This window comes from Sciurus vulgaris (genome assembly GCF_902686455.1).
Source record: "Sciurus vulgaris genome assembly, chromosome: 4".
NCBI classification, from domain to species: domain Eukaryota; kingdom Metazoa; phylum Chordata; class Mammalia; order Rodentia; family Sciuridae; genus Sciurus; species Sciurus vulgaris.
Genome location: NC_136464.1, coordinates 112,236,703 through 112,257,095, shown reverse-complemented (window position 1 = coordinate 112,257,095; position 20,393 = coordinate 112,236,703). Strand labels below are relative to the sequence as shown.

At 41.7% G+C, this 20,393-nt stretch overlaps 1 protein-coding gene across 3 annotated transcripts; it reads right to left on the bottom strand.

The window, feature by feature from the left end:
* Positions 1–452: 452 nt before the first annotated feature.
* On the bottom strand, positions 453–5,838 carry SPRY2 (sprouty RTK signaling antagonist 2). Of its 3 annotated transcripts, none has more exons than XM_079136861.1 (2): positions 5,176–5,838; positions 453–2,252 (listed from the first exon to the last, which is right to left on the bottom strand). In XM_079136861.1, the coding sequence occupies exon 2, from the start codon at positions 2,199–2,201 to the stop codon at positions 1,254–1,256; it is 948 nt and encodes a 315-aa protein (XP_078992987.1). In that variant the 5' UTR covers positions 2,202–2,252; positions 5,176–5,838; the 3' UTR covers positions 453–1,253. The 3 variants fall into 3 exon arrangements, with proteins under 3 accessions (XP_078992987.1, XP_078992988.1, XP_078992989.1); XM_079136862.1 differs by lacking the exon at positions 5,176–5,838 and adding an exon at positions 3,385–3,633; XM_079136863.1 differs by lacking the exon at positions 5,176–5,838 and adding an exon at positions 3,279–3,364.
* Positions 5,839–20,393: the final 14,555 nt, after the last annotated feature.

Genomic DNA, 20,393 nt, shown 5'->3' with positions numbered 1-20,393 from the left:
TCTTAACACGGTACTTAAGAAAAAAAATCTAATTATTAATCATTTGGGAAAAATTCCCTAAATAAATCAGCTCAAAAAAAAAAAAAAAAAAAACCCCAACACAACCACCCTGATAACAAAGGCCAGTCAGCAAATGTGCAAAGACGGAGGGCAGAACAGGGACAATGACATAGCCAAAACCAGTTCTCATGATTCACCCAGATCAGAGAGTCAAATGATCAGTTATTCTCTCTCTTTTTTATTCCAAAGGCATAGACAGAGATTTATTTAGGAAAGCAGAGGCACATTCAAGGGACAATGTGGTCATCTCCAGAGGGAGAAACAGCCCAGTTATTTCATCAGATTCACCTTGCATTAAAGCAGAAATCATATGATAAAAATAATCTTGCAGATAAATAAAACTATTTCCTATGTGGTTTCTTACATTTGAAAGAAACAAAGAAAAGATAAAATAAGACAAAACAGCTCAGTTTAATTTCAAACGTTAATATATTTTCTATTTTATATTGAACATATGCATCTGTAACCCCTCATCTGCAGCAACTATCACATCCTCATAAAAGGGGCAAAATTTGTAAGATGCCTCTTAAAATAAATATTCTTTTTTATAAAATAATAAAACTTCAAATAAATATTCTTTACACTAAACAATATGTTGAAAAAATTAGAAAATAAAGGTTGAATTTTACTGTAACTGTACAATATACATGAAGTCCAAAGGGAAATCAGAGTCTTCCAATAAAGTCTTTCTGTAAGGCAAAATACAATCTAAAAACATACTGATTGATTCACATTCTTCCGAATGTACAACATATTAGTATAATATTTTGTGACTGCCATATAGTATGGCACAACTTGTTTTTCACAGTTGCAAATATTATTGTATATACAAAAATATAGCACATTATCTCTGGAGAAAACAATGGAAAAAAAGTCATTTGCTAATTTACAAATTTTGCAAGGACTATTCACAAACAAAAAACTGCCTAGGAGTGTCTGTTGCTTTAGCTTATGCAATATGTGGATCACCAAGTTCTTTATCCCTTAACTCCGAGCTCCATTAGCTGAGTTCTAACAAGCATATCAGTTAAAATGGCACATGGACAAAAAGCATCTCACTGCAAACAGCAAAGAATATCCCAACCCTCTACATACAGTGCCAAGATTACAACTGTTTAGTTGGTTGCATATGTGTGTTAAAAAAAAAAAAAAAGGAACAATCCTTATTACTGTGATATTCCTGATTAATAATGCTATGTTGGTTTTTCAAAGTTCCTGGGGGGGACAGTGGGAACTTTGCAGCAAACTGTGTTTGAGTTTTTACAACGGCATCCAGGCCTGTTAACCCGGTCATAACACCCCTGGCACAATTTAAGGCAACCCTTGGCTGGAAGATAACACCATAAACAAGGCAAAAAGAGGGACATGACACCCATGGCCGACCATCGTGTACAACAGTGAGACTGGCTGCAAGAGCATGGGTTGTCAGCACAGTTGTCCTCGTCATCATTAGAACAGTGATAAAAGAGACCTTTCACACAGCACACGCAAGTCCCATAGTCAATCACGTTCTGGGCCGAGCAAAGGCACTGCTTGTCGCAGATCCAGTCTGATGGCAGGGGCCTTGGGTAGGTGCAATCCTTACATTTGCATTTGCCACAGTCCTCACACCTGTAGGCATGCAGGCCCAAATCTTCCTTACTCAGTGGCTTAAGCTCACCTGGCTTGAGCTCAGATTTGGGCTGCACCCGGATGATCCCATCAGCAACTGGACCAGAGGAGAAGGATGGTCCTAACAGCCTCTGTTCAGAGGAGCTGCTGCTGGTACTTGTCCTTGTACTGCTCCGAGACCCTGAGCTGACCGTGCTGATGGACCTGGACAGAGGGGCTCGAGTAGAAGAATGAACCTGTGAATGCTGGAGCCTGGGAGGCTGGCGGTGCTCCGGCAGACCGTGGAGTCTCTCGTGTTTGTGCTGAGTGGAGGGGCGAGGAGCAGGCTTGAGTCCAGGTCTTGGGACCACAGTCGGTCCCTCTGTGTACTCATTGGTGTTTCGGATGGCTCTGATTTGATCCAGAGACAAAACATGTACCTGCTGGGAGAGGGTGTCTCTAGGGTCTGGCTCCCCACGCTGCCTGCCACTGTCACGGGGTGCCTGCAGCAAAGGCTGAGACCCGTTGCCACTCTGAGCTCTGGTCTCCATCAGGTCTTGGAAGTGTAGTCACTCCAGTAGGCTTAGAACACATCTGAACTCCTGGGGAGACCAAGAGGAAAGAGAACAGTTTATACTCCAAAATACTTCCCATTCTCCACCCACCTGAGTTGACTCTTTACATTCCACATACCCTAGAGAAACAGGATTGAAGTAGAATGACAGTGGGGATGTATTAGAACCACTGAATGATCAATGCATGCACCGGAAAAGTAAAAATTATGGCCCAGTACTGACAATTCTGTAATCCTGTGATGTGCAGTGACACAAAGCTGATCTTTGTCTGAATCACTTAAGCAACAATCCCTTATTCAAATAAGCACACAATCTGGAAGGTTCAGGTTCATTGTTAAAATTGCAAGAGTGTAATGTTAGAACACAGTACTAATACCAACATTTTCAAAAGTTAAATGTCTTTTCAAAATGTGAAATAGATTTTAAATTTGTCATGGACATTTTTAACTTAAACATAAAATAAATGCAGCCTAGAAAATCCTTTCTTAGTTAACTCTGCTTTTACTTGGAGTATTTGCACTGTGACTTATCCATTATTCTGCAGCTTTTCAAAATCTGTAGCATGAATATGACATGCAAAAAAGCATATTTCTCCCCAAGGATGGTTATACATTTTTCGATTTCTAATAACAAAGTTATAGGATTAAAAACAAATCACTTCAAATCTAATTAGGTACCAGAAACACATTAAAGCAAAGTTATACAACAAGCAACAATACAGGAATTTATTTTCAATTTATTCACACTAAGAATCAAATATTCTACTGCCTAATAGCCTGGAACACCTTAGGTTCTGCAGCTCAAAGGGGACTGTCCGATTATCTTAGAAACTAAAGTATGTCAAGATCTTACTTTCTCATTTTGAAAAATTAATAGCTGAGAACATAAACCAACTAGCAGTAATAGGAAAAGTTTGAAAAATTCAGGTGTCATAATTCAAATCTAGCATTCTGCCAAGTGATCCCTTAAATTGCAGTCATCCTTAGATTTCAAAACTATCATCCGTTTCCCAAGACTACAAAAAAATAGAAAGTAAAATAGGTAAAAGTGGACCTTTATCCTATCTCTGCTTTTTAGAGCACTGCCACAGCGAACAAGGCAGGTGACAAACGCCTCCTTAATTCAGAACAAGGCAAAGCTGGAAACCGGATCTCCTCACCTTCGACAGAATGGCAGACAAGACAGCGCTGCTCTGCTTTCACTCCCTTTATCGGCTCTATCTGCGCCCCAACACCGTCCCCAGCAGGTGGGACACAGCCAAAACCCCGGGGGACTTTTCTTCAAGTGAAATGACGCTGTCCAGGGGCCAGGCTGGCCCCCCTGCGTACAATCCCGAGAGGCAAAGGCAGGCGGGGCGGGGTGGGGTGGGGTGGAGGTGCCGGCGCCTCCTAAAGGGGACGTGCTATGAAACGCACTAGCACACTTCCCCCGCCTTCCCCTCCCTAGCCAAAACCCACCCCCCACACTCCGCAACTCAGGAGCTCTCATCTTCCAGCTCCCAGAGGGAGCCAACCCCAACGCCCCCACTTCACAAAGGTCACGCAGCCAACCAGACGGCGTTTCTGCAAAGGCCCTCCAATGTCCCGCACAGGTTTCCAAACCTGATGTCCGGAGGAAAAAAGCCCGGCCTCAGACACAGTCGGGACACAGCTCAAGCCAGCGCGCACAGCGACTCCACCGTGCACTGACCGGAGTGAACACTGCCTGTAATCTGCACACACTTATCTTCTTTAAGGTTGAGAAAATATATGTTATTTCTTAAAGTGTATGTGTGTGAGAGGGCTGTTTCCAGAGCCCAAGGCACAAGCCAGGAGTGCAGGACCCAGATCCCTGGGTTGAAAACTTTCAGCACGGATTGGCATGCAGTGAAAAGTAGCATCGTTGGAAGGAAAAAAAAAAAAAAAGTGATTTCTGACGATCCCTGGCCTCCTTCCTACCCCCCACCCCACCACACTGCGCTCTCCCAGTTCGTCCTTCTCCTTTGAAAGTGCTTTGAAACCCCCATTAAGACCAGTGTGTGATCAGACTGAGGATTAGGAGAAAAGGACTTCAGCACTAGGGTGGGGCAAACCAACACAGAAACCGCTTTGTAACAAACGCACAAGATTCCAAATTAAAAAGAACAGCAACAACACAAAAGGGGCGACCCCCGTCTCCCCCCCCCCGAAAAAAGTCCCCCAAAACTAGCCTCTTTTGCAATCTACTTTCAGTTAATGGAAAAATAATCGCGACCACTTGATGACTTCCTTCCTGTGCTCGGTCAGACCAGGCGTCCAAAAATAAAAATTATAAAGCATGACCTAGGCCGACCAAGCACGGAAAAAAGAGAAAGCTGCATTTCCGAACCGCAGAAACCCGGCGCCACGCTGGGCGAAGTTCCCACCCTCACTGGGCTAGACTCTGGCCACACCAGGCGGAGGAGGGGGCTCCTCCCGCCCGGCACCCTGCCCTTTTTTCACTCGCGGGGTCTCCTGCTCCAGTGAGGTTATCAACCCAGCCCCCCAGCTCCACTGGCGCCCCCGCCTCTGGTACTCTCGCCTCGAAGGAACTTTGCCTTCCATTCAGGATGAACAGGTTAGAAATAAGAGCGCCTGCAAAAGTGAACTGGAAAACACAAAGTATTTCCCCTAGGTATCCCGCTCTCAGCGTCGATTCGTAGTCAATGCTGGGCTGGGAGCAGAATCCAGGCGAGCCGTCCTCTGCTCCAAACCCCCTAGAGCGCGGGTGCGCGAGGTCGTGGGACACTGCACTGGCGCACACTGCAGCCCCGCCAAAGCAGGCCGAGCCGTACCTTGGGCGAGGCAGATCCGCGGGCAGCTCCCCGGATCCTCGCGGAAAGCCTGCGGGATTAGGGGAGAGACGGACTCCACTCCCGCCCGACTGCACCTACTCCATGTTGCCCACAACGCGCCGCCAACCACGGCTCCAAGAAGAGCCAAACGCGCCTCACCGTGATCGCGGCTTTGCACCAACCCTCTCCCTTGGATTTTCTTTCAGCGATGTGCAAATAAATCCAGCCCCGACGCAAACTTTTTCCCTTCTTTCCAAACTCTGTTTCAGTTCAACTTCCAAGCAAAAGGCGAAGAAAAATCGAGAGAAAAATTCGGAACCAATCCCCCGCCGATGAACACTCCGGGGATCGGGGCTGGAGACGACCCCCCTTCCAGAAGCGCACGCGGAGTATTTCCTCTTTTTCTCAATGAACAAGAGGCCGAAGCGCCAACGGCGAAATCTCTTTTCCTGGCAGATTAGCGAATGAGAAAAGAAACGGCCTTACAAAGAATCTAAAGCCAGATCGCCAAGTCTTGCGGCCCCGTCCGCGTCCAAGCAGAGGCGGCGCGGGGGCGCGGAGCCGGGAGCCGGGAGCCGGGCCGGGCGGGCGCGGGGGCCTGGGCGCTGCGCGCTCCGCCGGCCCCTCTCCTCCGCTCGCGCTGCGGCGCGCAGCTCTCAACCGTGCAGACTGGGCGTTGTGGAGGCGCGGCAGCGAGGCCGAGGCGGGGGCGGTGGGTGCGGAGGAGGAGGAGGAAGAGGAGGAGGAGGGCTTGGGGCCCGGCCGGGGGGGCTCGCCGTTGGCCTGCGCCCTCGCCTTTCCGGAGGAGGCAGGGAGCTCTGCGGCGGCCGCGGCAGCAGTAAATGGCGTCATGTGGATCCGAGGCGGAACAGAGCAGTTGTTGTCCCAGAGGATATATCGCATCCGGTCCCAGCTCATTGGCTCCGCGGGGCTACATTCACTCACACTCCAGCGCCAGCCAGCGCTCCGAGCCGCAGGAGGCATTCAAAAGGGCAACCGCGCCGCCCCGCGCGTCCCCAGGCCGGTCCTGCCGCTCGGGCTCCGTCACGCGGGGCGCCAGCGGGGCCGGGCTGGGCACGGCGGGGTCAGTTTATCTAGTTTCAAGGAAACACTGACCTTAAGGTTTCCCCAGGGGCCATGTGGACGAGCCATAGGTTTGGGTTGATTTATGGAACTTTCTCCTTGTTACCAGGAAAGGGGAATGAACATTTAAAACTAATCCGGGCCATGCAGCGTTAGCATTAAAAACAACAAGTTGCAGGTTTTAACACTTTATCCGGAATCCATTTCAAGTCTACCTCTCCCCTAGTCTGTTCCCTCTCATCGAGGGGACGACGCGGGGCGGGGGACAAAAGGGGGAGGGAAAGGGGAGCGGGAAGTGAGGTGGGAGGGCTATTGGTTTATTCTTTGTCTCCTGGATTAACCCGATTATACACCAGGCACCAGCACAAACCGCCTCCCCCACCTCCGAGCCTTGTACGGGAGGAACGGAATGCGGATTCGAGTTTCAAGTCCTTTCTGCTCTTGCTGGGATTTGCTTTTGATTGTGTCGACTTGTAGTTTCTCGGCTTGGCTTACTTGAATTTTACGTTTTAGGGGGAATTATCTATAGAAGCTTTTTGAAGATCCATTTTTTTGTTTGTTTGTTTTGCTCAACATAGGAGCTGAAGCCTTTTAAACGTATTCAGTAATACATAATTACTCAGGGCGACATCATGGACTTCCGAAATTGGGCGCAGGGTGGAGACGCTTACTGTTCCACTGCTTAACCAGGAAAGTCAGCCTTAATTTCCCACTCTATGTCACCTAGAACATTTCTCAAGAAGCTTCCATCGTCCCACGTTGAAGGTGGACTTAATCTCCCCACTTTAATATATATCTTTATGCATATATAGAAAATACATAGGCACTGCTCCAGCTGCCTCTCCACGTGCCTGCGCGTGGGAGCAACAGTGGGAAACTAAAACGCGCACGCGCGCGCACACACACACACACACACCCCTCAATGTTGCATTCTGTGTAGCGATTTACAGATGCTTTTACTTTATAGGGAAGTACCTGCTTGTAAATTCAACATTCCCGAGTAGCACCTGCGGGATCTTGCCCCACGCGGGGTGAAAAACTGCTAGGAAAACATGGTGCATGATTCCTGCAGCTCGAGCCCACATGCGTTCTCAGCTACCCTGGCACTAGCCTTTTTCGACGTCTTGCTCTAGAATGTCCCGGGCGCGTTCCCTGCCTCGCGCTCTTGTCTTATGCTCTCCATGTTTCTTCCTCCCTTCGCCCGAAGTTTGGAACTACAGATGATAGGGGAAGTGGCATTCGTTATTTCCGGGTGCTGGCCTAAGTCCTCCCACCCCTCGGGTGAAGGTGAACGAGGCTGTGTCGACCGGCTAGGCCGGGACCCGGGGGCTGCGGGCACGGGACAGCTGGGCCTTTCTGGCTGCAGCCGCTCGCCGGACGCCCGAATTCATTGAGCTTTCAGCGAACGCAGGAGCCGCTGCGCTTAAAGACCCATCCAGCCACTAGGGGGCGCCCGGCCGGCGCGGGGCGGGAGCTGCTTTCTTTTCTAGGATGCGACGTGAGCTGGTGGGGTTATCTTCCAAAATGTGCATAGGATGGCTGGTTTAAAATTAATAAAAAGGTATTTATACTATAAAGGCCACAGAAGACAGATTTCCCTGCCATCTCGGACGCATTTTGTTTTGAACACGAGATGTACTTCGGTTCAGAAGAACCCCAGCTTTTACCCAGGGGAAGGAGCTAGGGGTTAAAGCTAGGTTGTGCAAGGCTGGTCGGGAACGAGCTGCTCACGTCCGGCTAACCAAGTCGCTGGAGCTGAACAGGTGAAAGAAACGCCCTCACTTTTTTGCTCAAACCTCTGCACCCGGTTGGCGGCTTCTTAGGAGTCTTTGGCGCCTAGGCTAATAATTCAGCGCTTCAGAAACTTTGCGAAGATATCGTTAGGATCCCAAACAAAGATGGAATTTAAATCAGGAACTTCCGGCTGGTTAGAGCGCTTCATATTTTTATTGAGGCAATAGGGGAGAATCTAGAAATTAATATTTGTCTTCCATAAACTAGAAGGAATTTTCTGTAATCTAGCTCGCCCTTTCTCCCTCCCAAACTCCATTTTGTTGGTTGGAAAAACATTTTATTGTAACTTAAGAACAAGGAAAACACAAGAATCTGTTGGATTTTCTCTGATTTACATCTTGGTCTTCATTATATTTAGTGCACTGTTACTACTTTTCAGAGTGAAAAGCATAAAGCTACCACGTTGTGCCTTTAGTTTACTAAGGTTTTTTTTTTGTTGTTTGTAAGTGATTTGCCACTGAGCTACAACCCTATCCCTTTTGATTTTTTATTTTAAGACAGGTTCTCATTAGGTTGCCCAGGTGGGCCTCAAACTCCATTCTCCTACCTCAGCTTTCCTAGTAACTGGGATTATGAACCTGTGCCACCACACCTGGCCCTAGTTGTAATTCAAAAGAGAAATACTGTTTGTGTATGTGTAACATGCACAGTGAGATATTTAATGTGACTGTTGTATTTCCAAATTAATTGTCATGGTGCATTCCAAAATTGTAAATAGGAATTTATTTTGAAAGGTACTCTTGAATTGATAGAGTTAGGTGAAACTTCATAACAAAGCTCATTTTCACATTTGTTGTGGAAAGTTCTTGAATGGGAATCCTGATGCCTGGAAACAGGTCTCGCCATTTGCCTAATACTGACAAATACCAAATCAATGGAATTTCACTCTGTATCATCCCCACCTTCAAATTCCCAGGATTCACCAAATCATATATTTTTCCACTCCTAACTTTAAACAGGATCTCACCATATATTGGGATCTCTCATCTGCCTCATCTGCCTTTATTTTTTCTATTTTATTTGCATTTGCCTCATTTTATTTCTTTTTTTTTTTTTTTTTTTTTTTTTTTTTTTTTTTTTTTTTGCGGTGCTGGAACCCAGGGACTTGTGCTTGCGAGGCGAGCACTCTACCAACTGAGCTATCTCCCCAGCCCGCCATTTGCTTCATTTTATAACTATGACCTCCCTATTTTTTTTTAATGAGACAATATATAAATATATGCATTTCACCTCTTCTAATCTTTGGTAAATAGCAGCAAAGGAGACATTCTTCTCTGCTGGTAGTTGTGCTGGGTGAGTTGAAGCCATATTTTTAGAATTGTACTTGCTTTACTTCTAAGTTTGGGATTGTGCTGCAAAGGAAGAATGTAGCTTTAAAAAAGGCTCTATCCATTTTCTTTCTAAGATTGAGCAAAGTGCTTAATCTAACTGGGTTCAGAGAAATATTGGAAAGATACCATGTTTGTTTGTTTGTTTTACCTCTTTCTTTCTTTATTTATTTATTTTCTTTTTTTTTTTTTTTTTTTTTTGCAGTCAAGGTTAGAACCTAGGATATCACACATGCTAAGCACTCTCCCACTGATCTACACCCTAGCCCCAACCCCAGTGTATTCTTGGAACCAAAAAAAGAAAGAAAGAAAAAGAATAGCAATTTGGATAGTTTGTTAGTTCTATTAGCAAAGCAGCTTGTTTATGTATGCACATTTAAGGATGACATACATACAACAGGACCTACTGCTGCCAGGGGAAACAAAAATTGGGGCTTCCAACTATTTCCTTTCAGCTTGATTGTGATAGAATCAATTTATGCAAGGACTCTTCAGGGGCTTTCCTGTGGCAAAGGACTTTGCAATAGTGAACCTTTGGACTTGGCAGCCATGACTGTTGTCATTTCACTTTTTGAATTGCTTTGATTCTGTCCCCCCACCCCCTCATTCTGTTGATATTGCCTCTAGGAGGGAATTGGGAGTGGCTGCAATAAAGATGCAAAGGAATTTAAAATAGACCACTTGAGTTCTTATCTAGATGACTTGGAGGACTGGAAACTGTTTATCTCTGGATCTAACCTTCTTTGCAAATGTCCTTTACTCCTCACTAAACTGGAGTAAGATCTGAGGTTATCCCAGGGAAAGAGGAGTGGTCTTGATGAGTGACCTTGAGTTTATGTGGATCTGGTCTTCAGAGATCTTGTACTCAGCATAATCTACCCGTGGTTTCTACTGACTGCTTAATGAATATTCCTGCTAGATACTTACATTATTATTACAATTATGTAAAGTCAATTGTGGACTGAAATTCTGTAACAAGGTAGGAACAGAATTTCACTGTTCCTGGCCAACATGATTTTTCTCATTTTTTAAATATACTTGTCCCTTGACTTAAAGATCAGTTTTCTTCCTTTGTGGGACTGATGTGTTCAGAGAAAATCTGATCTGTGAAGACACTGCATTCTTGTTTTCCTTTCTGTGAGTAGCCCTAGGGTGGGTTTTTTTTTTTTTAACATTTGATCCCCTTTGTTTTGGAATCTTCTTACACACTAAAGCTCCATATAAATGAAAATCATGGCTATTACTGGCCATGTTTAGTAGCAGTAGGAAGATATTAGCCTTTGAATAAATAGGATGTTTTATATTTCTCATTATGTGGAGACTTGATCAAAAGGGCACAGGAAGTTCAAACTGTTCTCTAAGGAAGATGAAGTCAAACAGATTGCACTGAGGCCATTCTTCTGGTCCAGATGTCATGATATTGAGGTTACCTGCCAGCTCTGAGTTAATCTCAGTTAACAGATCAAGTCTAAATGGGTTCAGTTTAATAAATGGATTATGATTGCATGCGGATTTAGTTTGTTCCTTTGGACAGGAAATGTTTTGAAGTTACAGAATCATTACAGCTTTTTAATACTTACTATATGTTGGGTGTAACTCTAAGAGAGAGAGTCCTCCAAAGATCTAGAGAGTCTGTATCAGGGCTGCCTTGGACTTCTTCAGGGTCTGGAATGGAAATCATAAGATTTTTGGAGCCTAATATTCCCATACCATAAGCACGTGTTCAGTTTTATGTTCTTTTTCCTGTTTATTTATTTTTAATGTCTTTATCTTCACATTTTGTTTGTTTGTTTGTTTGTTTTTCCCTACTGGGGAGTGAACCCAGGGCCTCACATATACCAGACAAACTCTACCACTAAGCTACATCATACCCAGTCCTCTTTAATATATATATTTTTTTGGTATCGGGATTGAACCCAGGGACACTTAATCATGGAACTACATTCCCAGCCCATTTAATGTTTTATTTTGAGAAATGGTCTTACTAAGTTGCTTAGGGTTGCTGAGGCTGGCTTAGCACTTGTGATCCTCCTGTCTCAGCCTCCCAAGCCCCTGGAATTAAAAAAAAAAAAAATTGAGACAAGTTCTTATTAAGTTGTCCAGGCTAACCTGGAACTTGGGGTCCTCCTGCAGCCTTCTAAGAATTTGGGTTTACAGGAATGTGCTACCACACCTGGCTACCATCACATTCTTAAAAAAAAATACTCGCTGGGGTCTCTGTGACATTAGACAATAATAGCATTTCAGTGAATGAATGTTATCAAGGAATGTAAGTAAGTGAATATTTTTCAAATCTGAATTTTGTAAAAGCAAATTAACAGTCTTTGAATTTTCTTAATGACATAATTTAAGAGTCATTCTGCTACTCCGGAAATTACCATTACATTTTGCATAATTATCAGGAAGTGATTCAAACAGGTTTGGTAAGACCATGATTTTTAATAAGTGAAATAGCAAGTGCTTATTAAGTTAAAAACTACTAGCTGGACATGGTGGTTCAGGCTTGTAATGCCAGTGATTTGGGCAGCTGAGGTAGGAGAACTGCAAGTTGGAAGCCTGCCTGGGCAATTTAGTGAGACCCTGTTTCAAAAATTGAAAAGGGGAATTGGTGGTGTCCTTTAGTGGCAGAGCACTTGCCTAGTATGTGAGAGGCCCTGGGTTCCATCCTGAGCAGTGGGGCTGCAGAGGTGGGGGTGGAGGGAGTGGGGACTGGGATTGTAGAAGAAAGGAGGGAAGGAGAGGACTGAAGGAATGCTTTATCAGTAATCGCATCATTGGTGCCAGGGACCATGAAAAATAAATAATTAAAATAAAAGTAACAGGAATTCACCAAACATTCAACAATCTTTGCCATTCATGTTCTTGTAATTTTGAGAAATGATCTTTACACCCTTCTTTTGAAATTGCAGAAACATGCTGAACATACTTGAATTATACTCCAGGAGATGTGAAAAATTATGCATGGGCAAAATTGGAAATTTTATCTTCAAAATCACTATTACTGTTACTACCTTTTTTATTTTTTCTTTTGGTGGTGCTAAGGATTAAACCTAGGGCATGGTAAACAGGCACTCTACCACTTACTACCACTTATCTAACCTCAGGTCTCTATTTTCTTTTTTAAACTTGTAATTTCCTTCCCTCTCCTCAAAATAATGTTCTCTCTTGAAATCAAGTATCATGATAGATTCCAGAGGTTAGGGAATTCAAGCGCTTTGGGTTTGGATTCAGATTCAGTGTAGACCACATTGGGTAAATCTGATCACAATCTCCTGTTGCTTAAATTCACCTCGGCTTCTGGTTACTCTTGAGATAAAGATCCAAGTCATCAATATAACTTCAAGGTCCTGCAGTCTAGTGATAACAACCCCCTCGTACCCTCCCCTGCCCCCACCCCCCTGCTTTCTGCCTATACCTATACTTTTGAGTTGCTCAAAAATATCCTTTGCCTTATTAACTTCTACTTCTCCTTTAAATCTCTATTGTGGTATTCTTAGGAAAATGTTTTTTGACCTCTCTGCCTAGGTCAGATCCCTCTCTTTTCTCTTGTGACCTTCTGTGATGCAGCTGTACTTGTAATTGAGTGATCCTTTCATTAATAACTGTTTCCTTCTCTACATTTCCAGTTTCATCGGGCTGGACTCCAAGTCTGGATTTGCCTGCCATTTTATCCTCAGCCCTGAAGGACCTGGTACATATAAGGAACTGGAATATTACTTTTCAACTAGATGAATGAGTAAATGACCAAAATAATTAACCTTAGTTCCTATCTATAAAAGCGGGAGCATGGGGATGCTGAGAGGATTGGGTGACAGAAGAATATAGAAAGTCTTGCATGGGGGAGGTGCTTACTTTGCAGTACTAATGATTTCCTTTAAGCTGAGGTTGGTAGTTTATTTGGCAAAATTAGCTATTTGTCCTTTATACTTTCAAGAAGTTTTAAATATAGTAAAAACAATTTGATTTTTTAAAAATGTACTTATTTGTTTGTACTTATTTGTTTGTGCTTACATGGGAAAAACAATTTAAAGATTTAAAACAAGGTTTAAGCAAGGTTTAAGTTTATGGTGGTGCATACCTGTTTTCCAACAACTGGGGACAGCAGGAGGATAGTAAGTTCAAGGCCACCTTCAGCAACTTAGGAAGACCCTGGCTCAAAATAAAACAAAATAAAAAGGGTTAGGGATGTGGCTCAGTGATTAAACACCCCTGGGTTAAATCCCCAGTTAATACCCTAAATGAAAAATAAATAAAACAATTTATAATGACCACTACTATATTCAGCTATTAGTAGTCAGCATTTCCAGAGAATTCTCGACATTGATTTTTGTTTCTACTGTGACCTTTTAAAAGTAGGTAAAGCATTTGGGGGAAGAAGGGATCTCTTTAGCTGATATGTTTGTTTCTGATTGCAAAGTCTATTCGTGGAATTACTTGTTAAAGAAATCTGGAAGAGAGAAATGTGAATTTCCACATTTTCCATAAAATGAGAGTGGTTGCAACATTTTGGCTATTACCCAACACTGAATTTAACTGTATACTTTTGGGAAATGGTATTGAAACTCCATCCCCTATTAGGAGAGATGTACATTCATTTACACTGAGTTATATGGAAGTCTTTGTTGTATACTCGAATGCTGTGAGCTTTTGACATTTTAAATTCTGCAGATTACTATGATCCAATAAAGGGTGAATTTGTACATGACTTAGAATACTAATAAGAAACATAATTCTTGGGTTTAGTGTCTTGGCTTATATAACAAGACATATTCTCCAGCATTCTGGGGAAAGCATATCAATTAGTCCCTCTTGTTTAAAATGAACATTACACGGCCTTCTGGGGGCAGGATTCCTTCTTTTTGTTGTTGTTGTTATTGTTGTTTTTTGTTTTTTAATAGCAACTCAGGGGTACTTTACCGCGGAGCTACATCCTGAGCCCTTTTTAATTTTTTTTCATATTGAAACAAGTTTTCAGTAAATTACTTAGTGCCTCGATAATTTGCTGAGACTGGTCTGTAACTTGTGATCCTCCTGCCTCAGCCTCCAGAGCCACTGGGATTACAGTTGTGTGCCACTACCCGTGACTAGGATTCCAATTTCATGGTTCTCATCTGCAAGGTGCTGACTCCATTACTTTGTTCACTGAGTTTAAGATGAGAAATAGTTTCAGATCTTAAGAAGTCAGTGATTTAAGTAGGGAAATAAGAAAAGTAGTCACTAAAATGCCAAGAAACTACTCAAGAGAGTCTCATGGGCCAGTTTTTAATTATTTGCTAGTGATACTTGAGGCTCTGTTGTCCTATCACAGTTAAGGAAGCTCATGAAGGAGAGTCCCAGAACAGGGCAATGGACAAGTTGCTTGATCTCTTTGGATCTAGTTTATAGACCTGTTATTCTCTCATTTCTGCAGTATAAATTGTAAGTGGTGTATTAGGAAGCTAAAATTCTTTAAATACATATGAAAGGTATAGGTGTAAATGACCCAGTGTTTGTAGTACTGAAATTTTACAATGGAGATTCGGTAAGAAAATTGTAGAGAGAAGTGAAATACCACATCCCCATCCCTTTTGATTTTTAATTTTGAGGCAGGTCTCAGTAAGTTGCTCAGGCTGACCTTGAATTTGGGATCCTCCTGCCTCAGCATCCCAAGTCCCTGGGATTATCATTGTGTGTCACTGTGCCCCTGCTGATTTTTGCTGTATGATGATGTCTGACGTATACTTACAGAATTCTTTCTTAAAACTCAAATATTTCAATCGAGTGTGGAGGCATATGTCTGTAATGCTAGTGACTCTGGAGGCTGAGATAGGAGGATCAGAAGTTCCAGGCCACTCTCAGCAATTTAATAAGACCCTATCTCAAAATAAAAAAATTTAAAAAGATTGGGGATGTAGCTCAGTGTTCCTGAGTTCTAAGTTCTGTCCCCAGTGCCAAAAAAATAAATAAATAAATAAAGTCACTGAGAATTTGGTTAATATAAATACTAAAGCCATATTGGTTTTTTATTCTTTTTATTTTCCTAGTTCTTTTTATTTTTATTAAATTTTGATACAGGGTCTTGCTGAGTTGTCAAGTGTCTCCCTAAATTGCTGAGGTTGCCCGCCTCAAATGTTTCATACTCCTGCCTCACTCCCCAATGACTGGACTTACAGGCATATGCCACTGTCCCCAACCCATGTTACTTATTAGCATACTCTGAAGGCCAAGTTTTGTAGATAAATGTTTGGATGGCAAGGATAATAAAGGAGGACAATCTTTTTTTTTTTTAAGTTGTAGGTGGACACAATATCTTCATTATATTTATTTTTTTTATGTTGTGCTGAAGATTGAACCCAGTGCCTCACACATGCTAGGCAAGTGCTCTACCACTGAGCCCAACTGCAGCCCCAAGGAGAACAATCTTATGTGAAATTTTAATTCAGTGCATGAGAGTTCTGGCCCCAAAATAATCCAAGGTTGCCAGAGTTAACAGGTAAAAATACAGGACACTTAGGTTTGCATTTCAGATAAATAACAAATAATTCCTTAGTATAGCATGTCCTATACTGTGTTTTGTCTGATCACACAGATATTCTGTTTTCTCTTTAGATCATATAAATCTTTTGCTTTTATTTGGTCACACAAAATTTAGATAAATAAATAAATAAATAACAGTGCAGTAATATTTGAAATGAAAACCAGAAAGTCATTGCAAAATTTGATACCTTACTTTTGAGATATTTAGGTTACTCCAAATATTTTCTTAGGGGTGGGGACATAGCTCACTGGAAGAGCATTTGCCTAGCAGCATACACAAGGACTTGTGTTCCATCCCCAGCATTGCCAAAACAGAAAACAAACAAACAAACAAAAAATGAAAAAAAAACCCAGACCAATAAAACACTGAAAAATTACAAACAAGCAAGCAAACTATGTCACAACCTTAAGATGACCCACATTTTTACTTCATTTATCTCTATAGAGGTATTTTTTGTTTGTTTTGTTTTGGTTTGTGCTGGGAATTGAACCCAGGTATGTTCTAACCACTGAACTAGATCCCTAACCCTTTATATTTATTTTGAGACAGGGTCTTATTAAGTTACCCAGTTTAGCCTCAAACTTGTACTTGAGATCCTCCTGCCTCAGCCTCCTAAGTAGCTGGAATCACAGGCACATACCATCCTGCTCAGTTCTAAAGAGGTTTTTAAAGATAGGATATGTATCTTCAAACTAAATAGAAGTGTGAATTGAGCTTTATTCAATACTTAACATATAATTAGTCACTTGCAATAGGAATGCTGTTATATATTTTTTCAGATAGCCAAGGTTGTTGTTTTGTTATCTAATAAGTGGTTCTCAACCCTGAGTACATGTTGAAATTATGTAGTAGATTTAAAAAAAAAAATCAAATGACAAGAAGGATTTAGGTTGATCTTTTATTTTAAATTTTTTTTTTTTTAGTTGTTGATAGACCTTTATTTTATTTGTTTATTTATATGTGGTGCTGAGACTCGAACCCAGTGTTTCACACATGCTAGGCGAGCACTCTGCCACTGAGCCACAACCCCAGCCACTTAGGTTGATCTTGAAGGGGACTTTGTACAAATTATTCAATTTTCCAGTGCCTTATTTTCCTCAACAGTAAATGGTAATATAAATATTTTCTTTATCAGATTATCCTGTGAGGATTAAATGCATAATCTTTAAAAAGACACCAAAAAGTAATGTGTATAATGTGCATGTCAAATTTTAGATGATGTCTGACTTGTATAACTCTTCAATAAATTATATTACTATAATTTGAAACCATAATATTCATCCATAGTTCTTTGAGCACAAGAATAGAAAATAGAGGAGACATAAAAAAAATGTGGATAAATTGAGGTGGGTTCTAGAACAAAATTATCTGCAATTTGTTTAGCTTCCAGTTAGTAAAGCTAGTAAGTTAGTAAAGATGCCAGGCAGGAAAGTTAGCCTTGTGAGTGTATTTACAACACAGACATCACCAAATATTGAAATCAGTCCCTACAACTCCACCCTGCCAGAGAGCCAGTTACTAACATTTACTATGATATAAGAGGATAGAGGCAGCTGGCCAGGAAGTCTAAAAAGACACCAAAAAAACACATTCACAACCTTTATCGTTTGGCCTGGTCGGGTCCTTGCATGGCCTCTGTCATTCATAGATGTGGCCTGTGCCTAGGTTCCCAGGGTGATAAATGGAAGTGCAAGGTGGGCCAGGTTTTGAGTGTAGAATCCTCAAAATGCAATTGAGTTTTCAACCAATTTTAATTTTAAGCCTTGAGGTAAGTTATTTAATGCTGTTCTGAAAACCACCTTGGATTTGTCAATGTATGCCCAGGGATATACAAAACTACGAGATAAACATGGTTCATCTAATTTTATTTCAATTTATGTACATGCTTAGAACTCAGTCCAATAAATAAATAAATAAACTAACAAACAAATAAATAAAATATCCTACTCAAGACCCACTTGAGGTTTGTTTTAGAACGCACCAGAAATGTGTTCACTGATCTATGTTGAGTACTCAGGTAGAAATGGATGGAGAGTAGTAGAGTATCTTCAGGTCTCAGTTCCCTCAGTGAACAGGGCAGGATGGCTGTCTGAATGAGGAAATATTGGATATTAGCCTTGCCATAACTGTTGTCATCTAAGTTTTAAAGACTGTTAAGTCAGTACATAGGATAGGAACTTAGAGATATGTACTTGCACTGAGATAGAGGTTTAGGAATGTAGAGAGAAAACTGAATCTCTAAAGGAGATATCCCTGTTAGAATGTGGTACAGTAGGCTTGTGGACAACTCCCTCTAAGGGCCAGGGCATGGTGGTACACACCTGTAATCGCAGCGATTTGAAAGGCTGAAGCAGGACGATCACAAGCTCAAGTCCAGCCAGCCTGCCAATTCAGTGAGACTATCTCAAAATATTAAAAACAAAAAACAAACAAACAAACAAAAAAACCGCCAAAAACAAAAAACAAAACTGGGGTGTGGTTGAGTGATGGAGCACCCCTGGATTTGATCCTCAGTACTCCCCCCTGCCAAAAAAAAAAAAAAAAAGAAAAAAACACCTAGTGAACAGAAAGCTATCAAAATAAATGAGTACACTGAAGAGCCCATACTCATCTTTATAGGTTTCCAGTTCTCTTACATTTTTCTAGAATGTAGTAAAGAAGGAATGAGACATAGAAAGGTTACCTCATGAAGCTAGGAGCTAACAGTTGATTGGACCATAACCCTCTGGCCCCATCATTCAATCAACCACTGGACCACCAGAAACACTGATGTGAGCTGAAACCTGCATGCCAGACCAGGACCCTTAATGAGAAAACAGTCTTGCTCAATATTTTCCCATCTTGAGGAAAGTACAGCCCCTTAGCATCATACATAGTCCACCTAATTACATACCCTAATAAAAAACTTAGTCCCTAAGCCCTGAGATAGGTCTAACTCTCCAGATAAATAGCATTCTACATATCTTTGCCATTTGCTAAGAAAACTCTACCTTTCTTTGCTAAAGCTTGACATGTCCTTAAAGTCTTCTGTGATGTGTCAAAAGTCTGAAAGTTCTGAGCAGAGGCCTTCTCTGCCTCTGGTGTGACCTCCTCATAGCCCTTTATGGTGACAACACAACCCAGGGTCTGAAATTTGACCTCGGGCTTCAGTAGCCTAATATGCTCCTTAAGAACACTAGTCCTAATAGAGTAAACACAGAGACAGAAAATTTATTTTTTTCTGGTCATTACTGTGTTATTGTTCACTAGCATGTTTTGTTCACTTTTATTTGCTTTAACAGAAGAAACACAATAAATATTTTCTAAAAATGAAACATTCTTCACTTAGGGGATTACATTGATTTTGGAATAAAAATAGCTTGGATTATTCTACTAATTCACAATAGATTAAAAATGTCCAACACTTTCCTGTTGGATTATATTCTATGAATCTGTGTATAAATCATTTTTAATAAACTTTAATATGACAGTTATAATTTCTTAATTCAAGAAACACCAAACCACAATTTTACTATAAATCAATCAATCAATCAATCAATAAATAAATATTTTACTAGAAAAATAAATCCCATCATACTTGAATATACATTAAAATTCAACCAGAAATTTACATTTTTCCAAATTCTTTTCCCTGGAAGCATCAGATATGTTAAATCATTACATACCAGGTTCATGCTGCATGCACATAAAATTGACTAAAGACCCCAAAAGTAAGCTCTTTGCAACTCAGACTTGGTTGTCAAGCTGAGCACCCTTGGAAAACAAGCCCTCTTTGTTTGAATATATGAAAGGTACCAAAAGAGAGTGAAAACCAGTTTTCTTTTTCTTTCTTTCTTTTTTTTCTTTTTTTTCTTTTAAACTTTTTTGTTTTTGTAGGAAGACCAGCAGTGGCAGAAAAGATCACTTCCCCTGTAGACACTTTATGGGTTTCAGATTCTGTAAACCCTGGCATGTAACTTAACTCCAAAGTTAATGAAATCCTGTTAGACTTTTCCTGCCCTCCTTCCTGCTTCTATCTTTTTGATTGTCTCACCTTTTAAAAAACTCGATTTGTATTTGCATACATGTGTGATCCTCCTGTCACTGTTTGGCTTTTTACCCAGGCACTCTTCACCTACATCCTCTCAGGCCTTCATTTGGCAGCCGGTTGGGCTTCTTCCTGCCTTGAATACCACATTCCCTACTTATTCAAGCTCAGTCATTAGCACCCTGTCCCCCTACTAAAATTATGAATGAAAAGCCTTGTTGTTCTTTACAAATAACTCAGGCTTCCTCAGTCAGTCAAATTCGAATGGAAGTGACTGCCAGACAAAGGGGCAGGATGATGGACAGTCCTCACAGCAAGTCATCAATGCACACAGGAAGTTTTTTAAGCCACAATATAGGTAGAGAGGCTTGGGCGTTCCTGGGTACAGAGTACGGAAGGGGGCTGGGAGCCAGGGAGCTCTTTGTATATGTTTGGATCTCAGAAAGAACTTCCACAAAGCTCATAGATAACAGAGAGTCAGTTTTGCCCTAGCGAGAACTTAAAAACCCATCCATGGAGACATATCTACACCTTGCAGTAATTCTGGTTTGAACTGACACACACAGACAAAAGTGAAGGCACCAACCATTTACTTGGTTTTGAATACTGAGCTGTGCGAGAGTGGGTT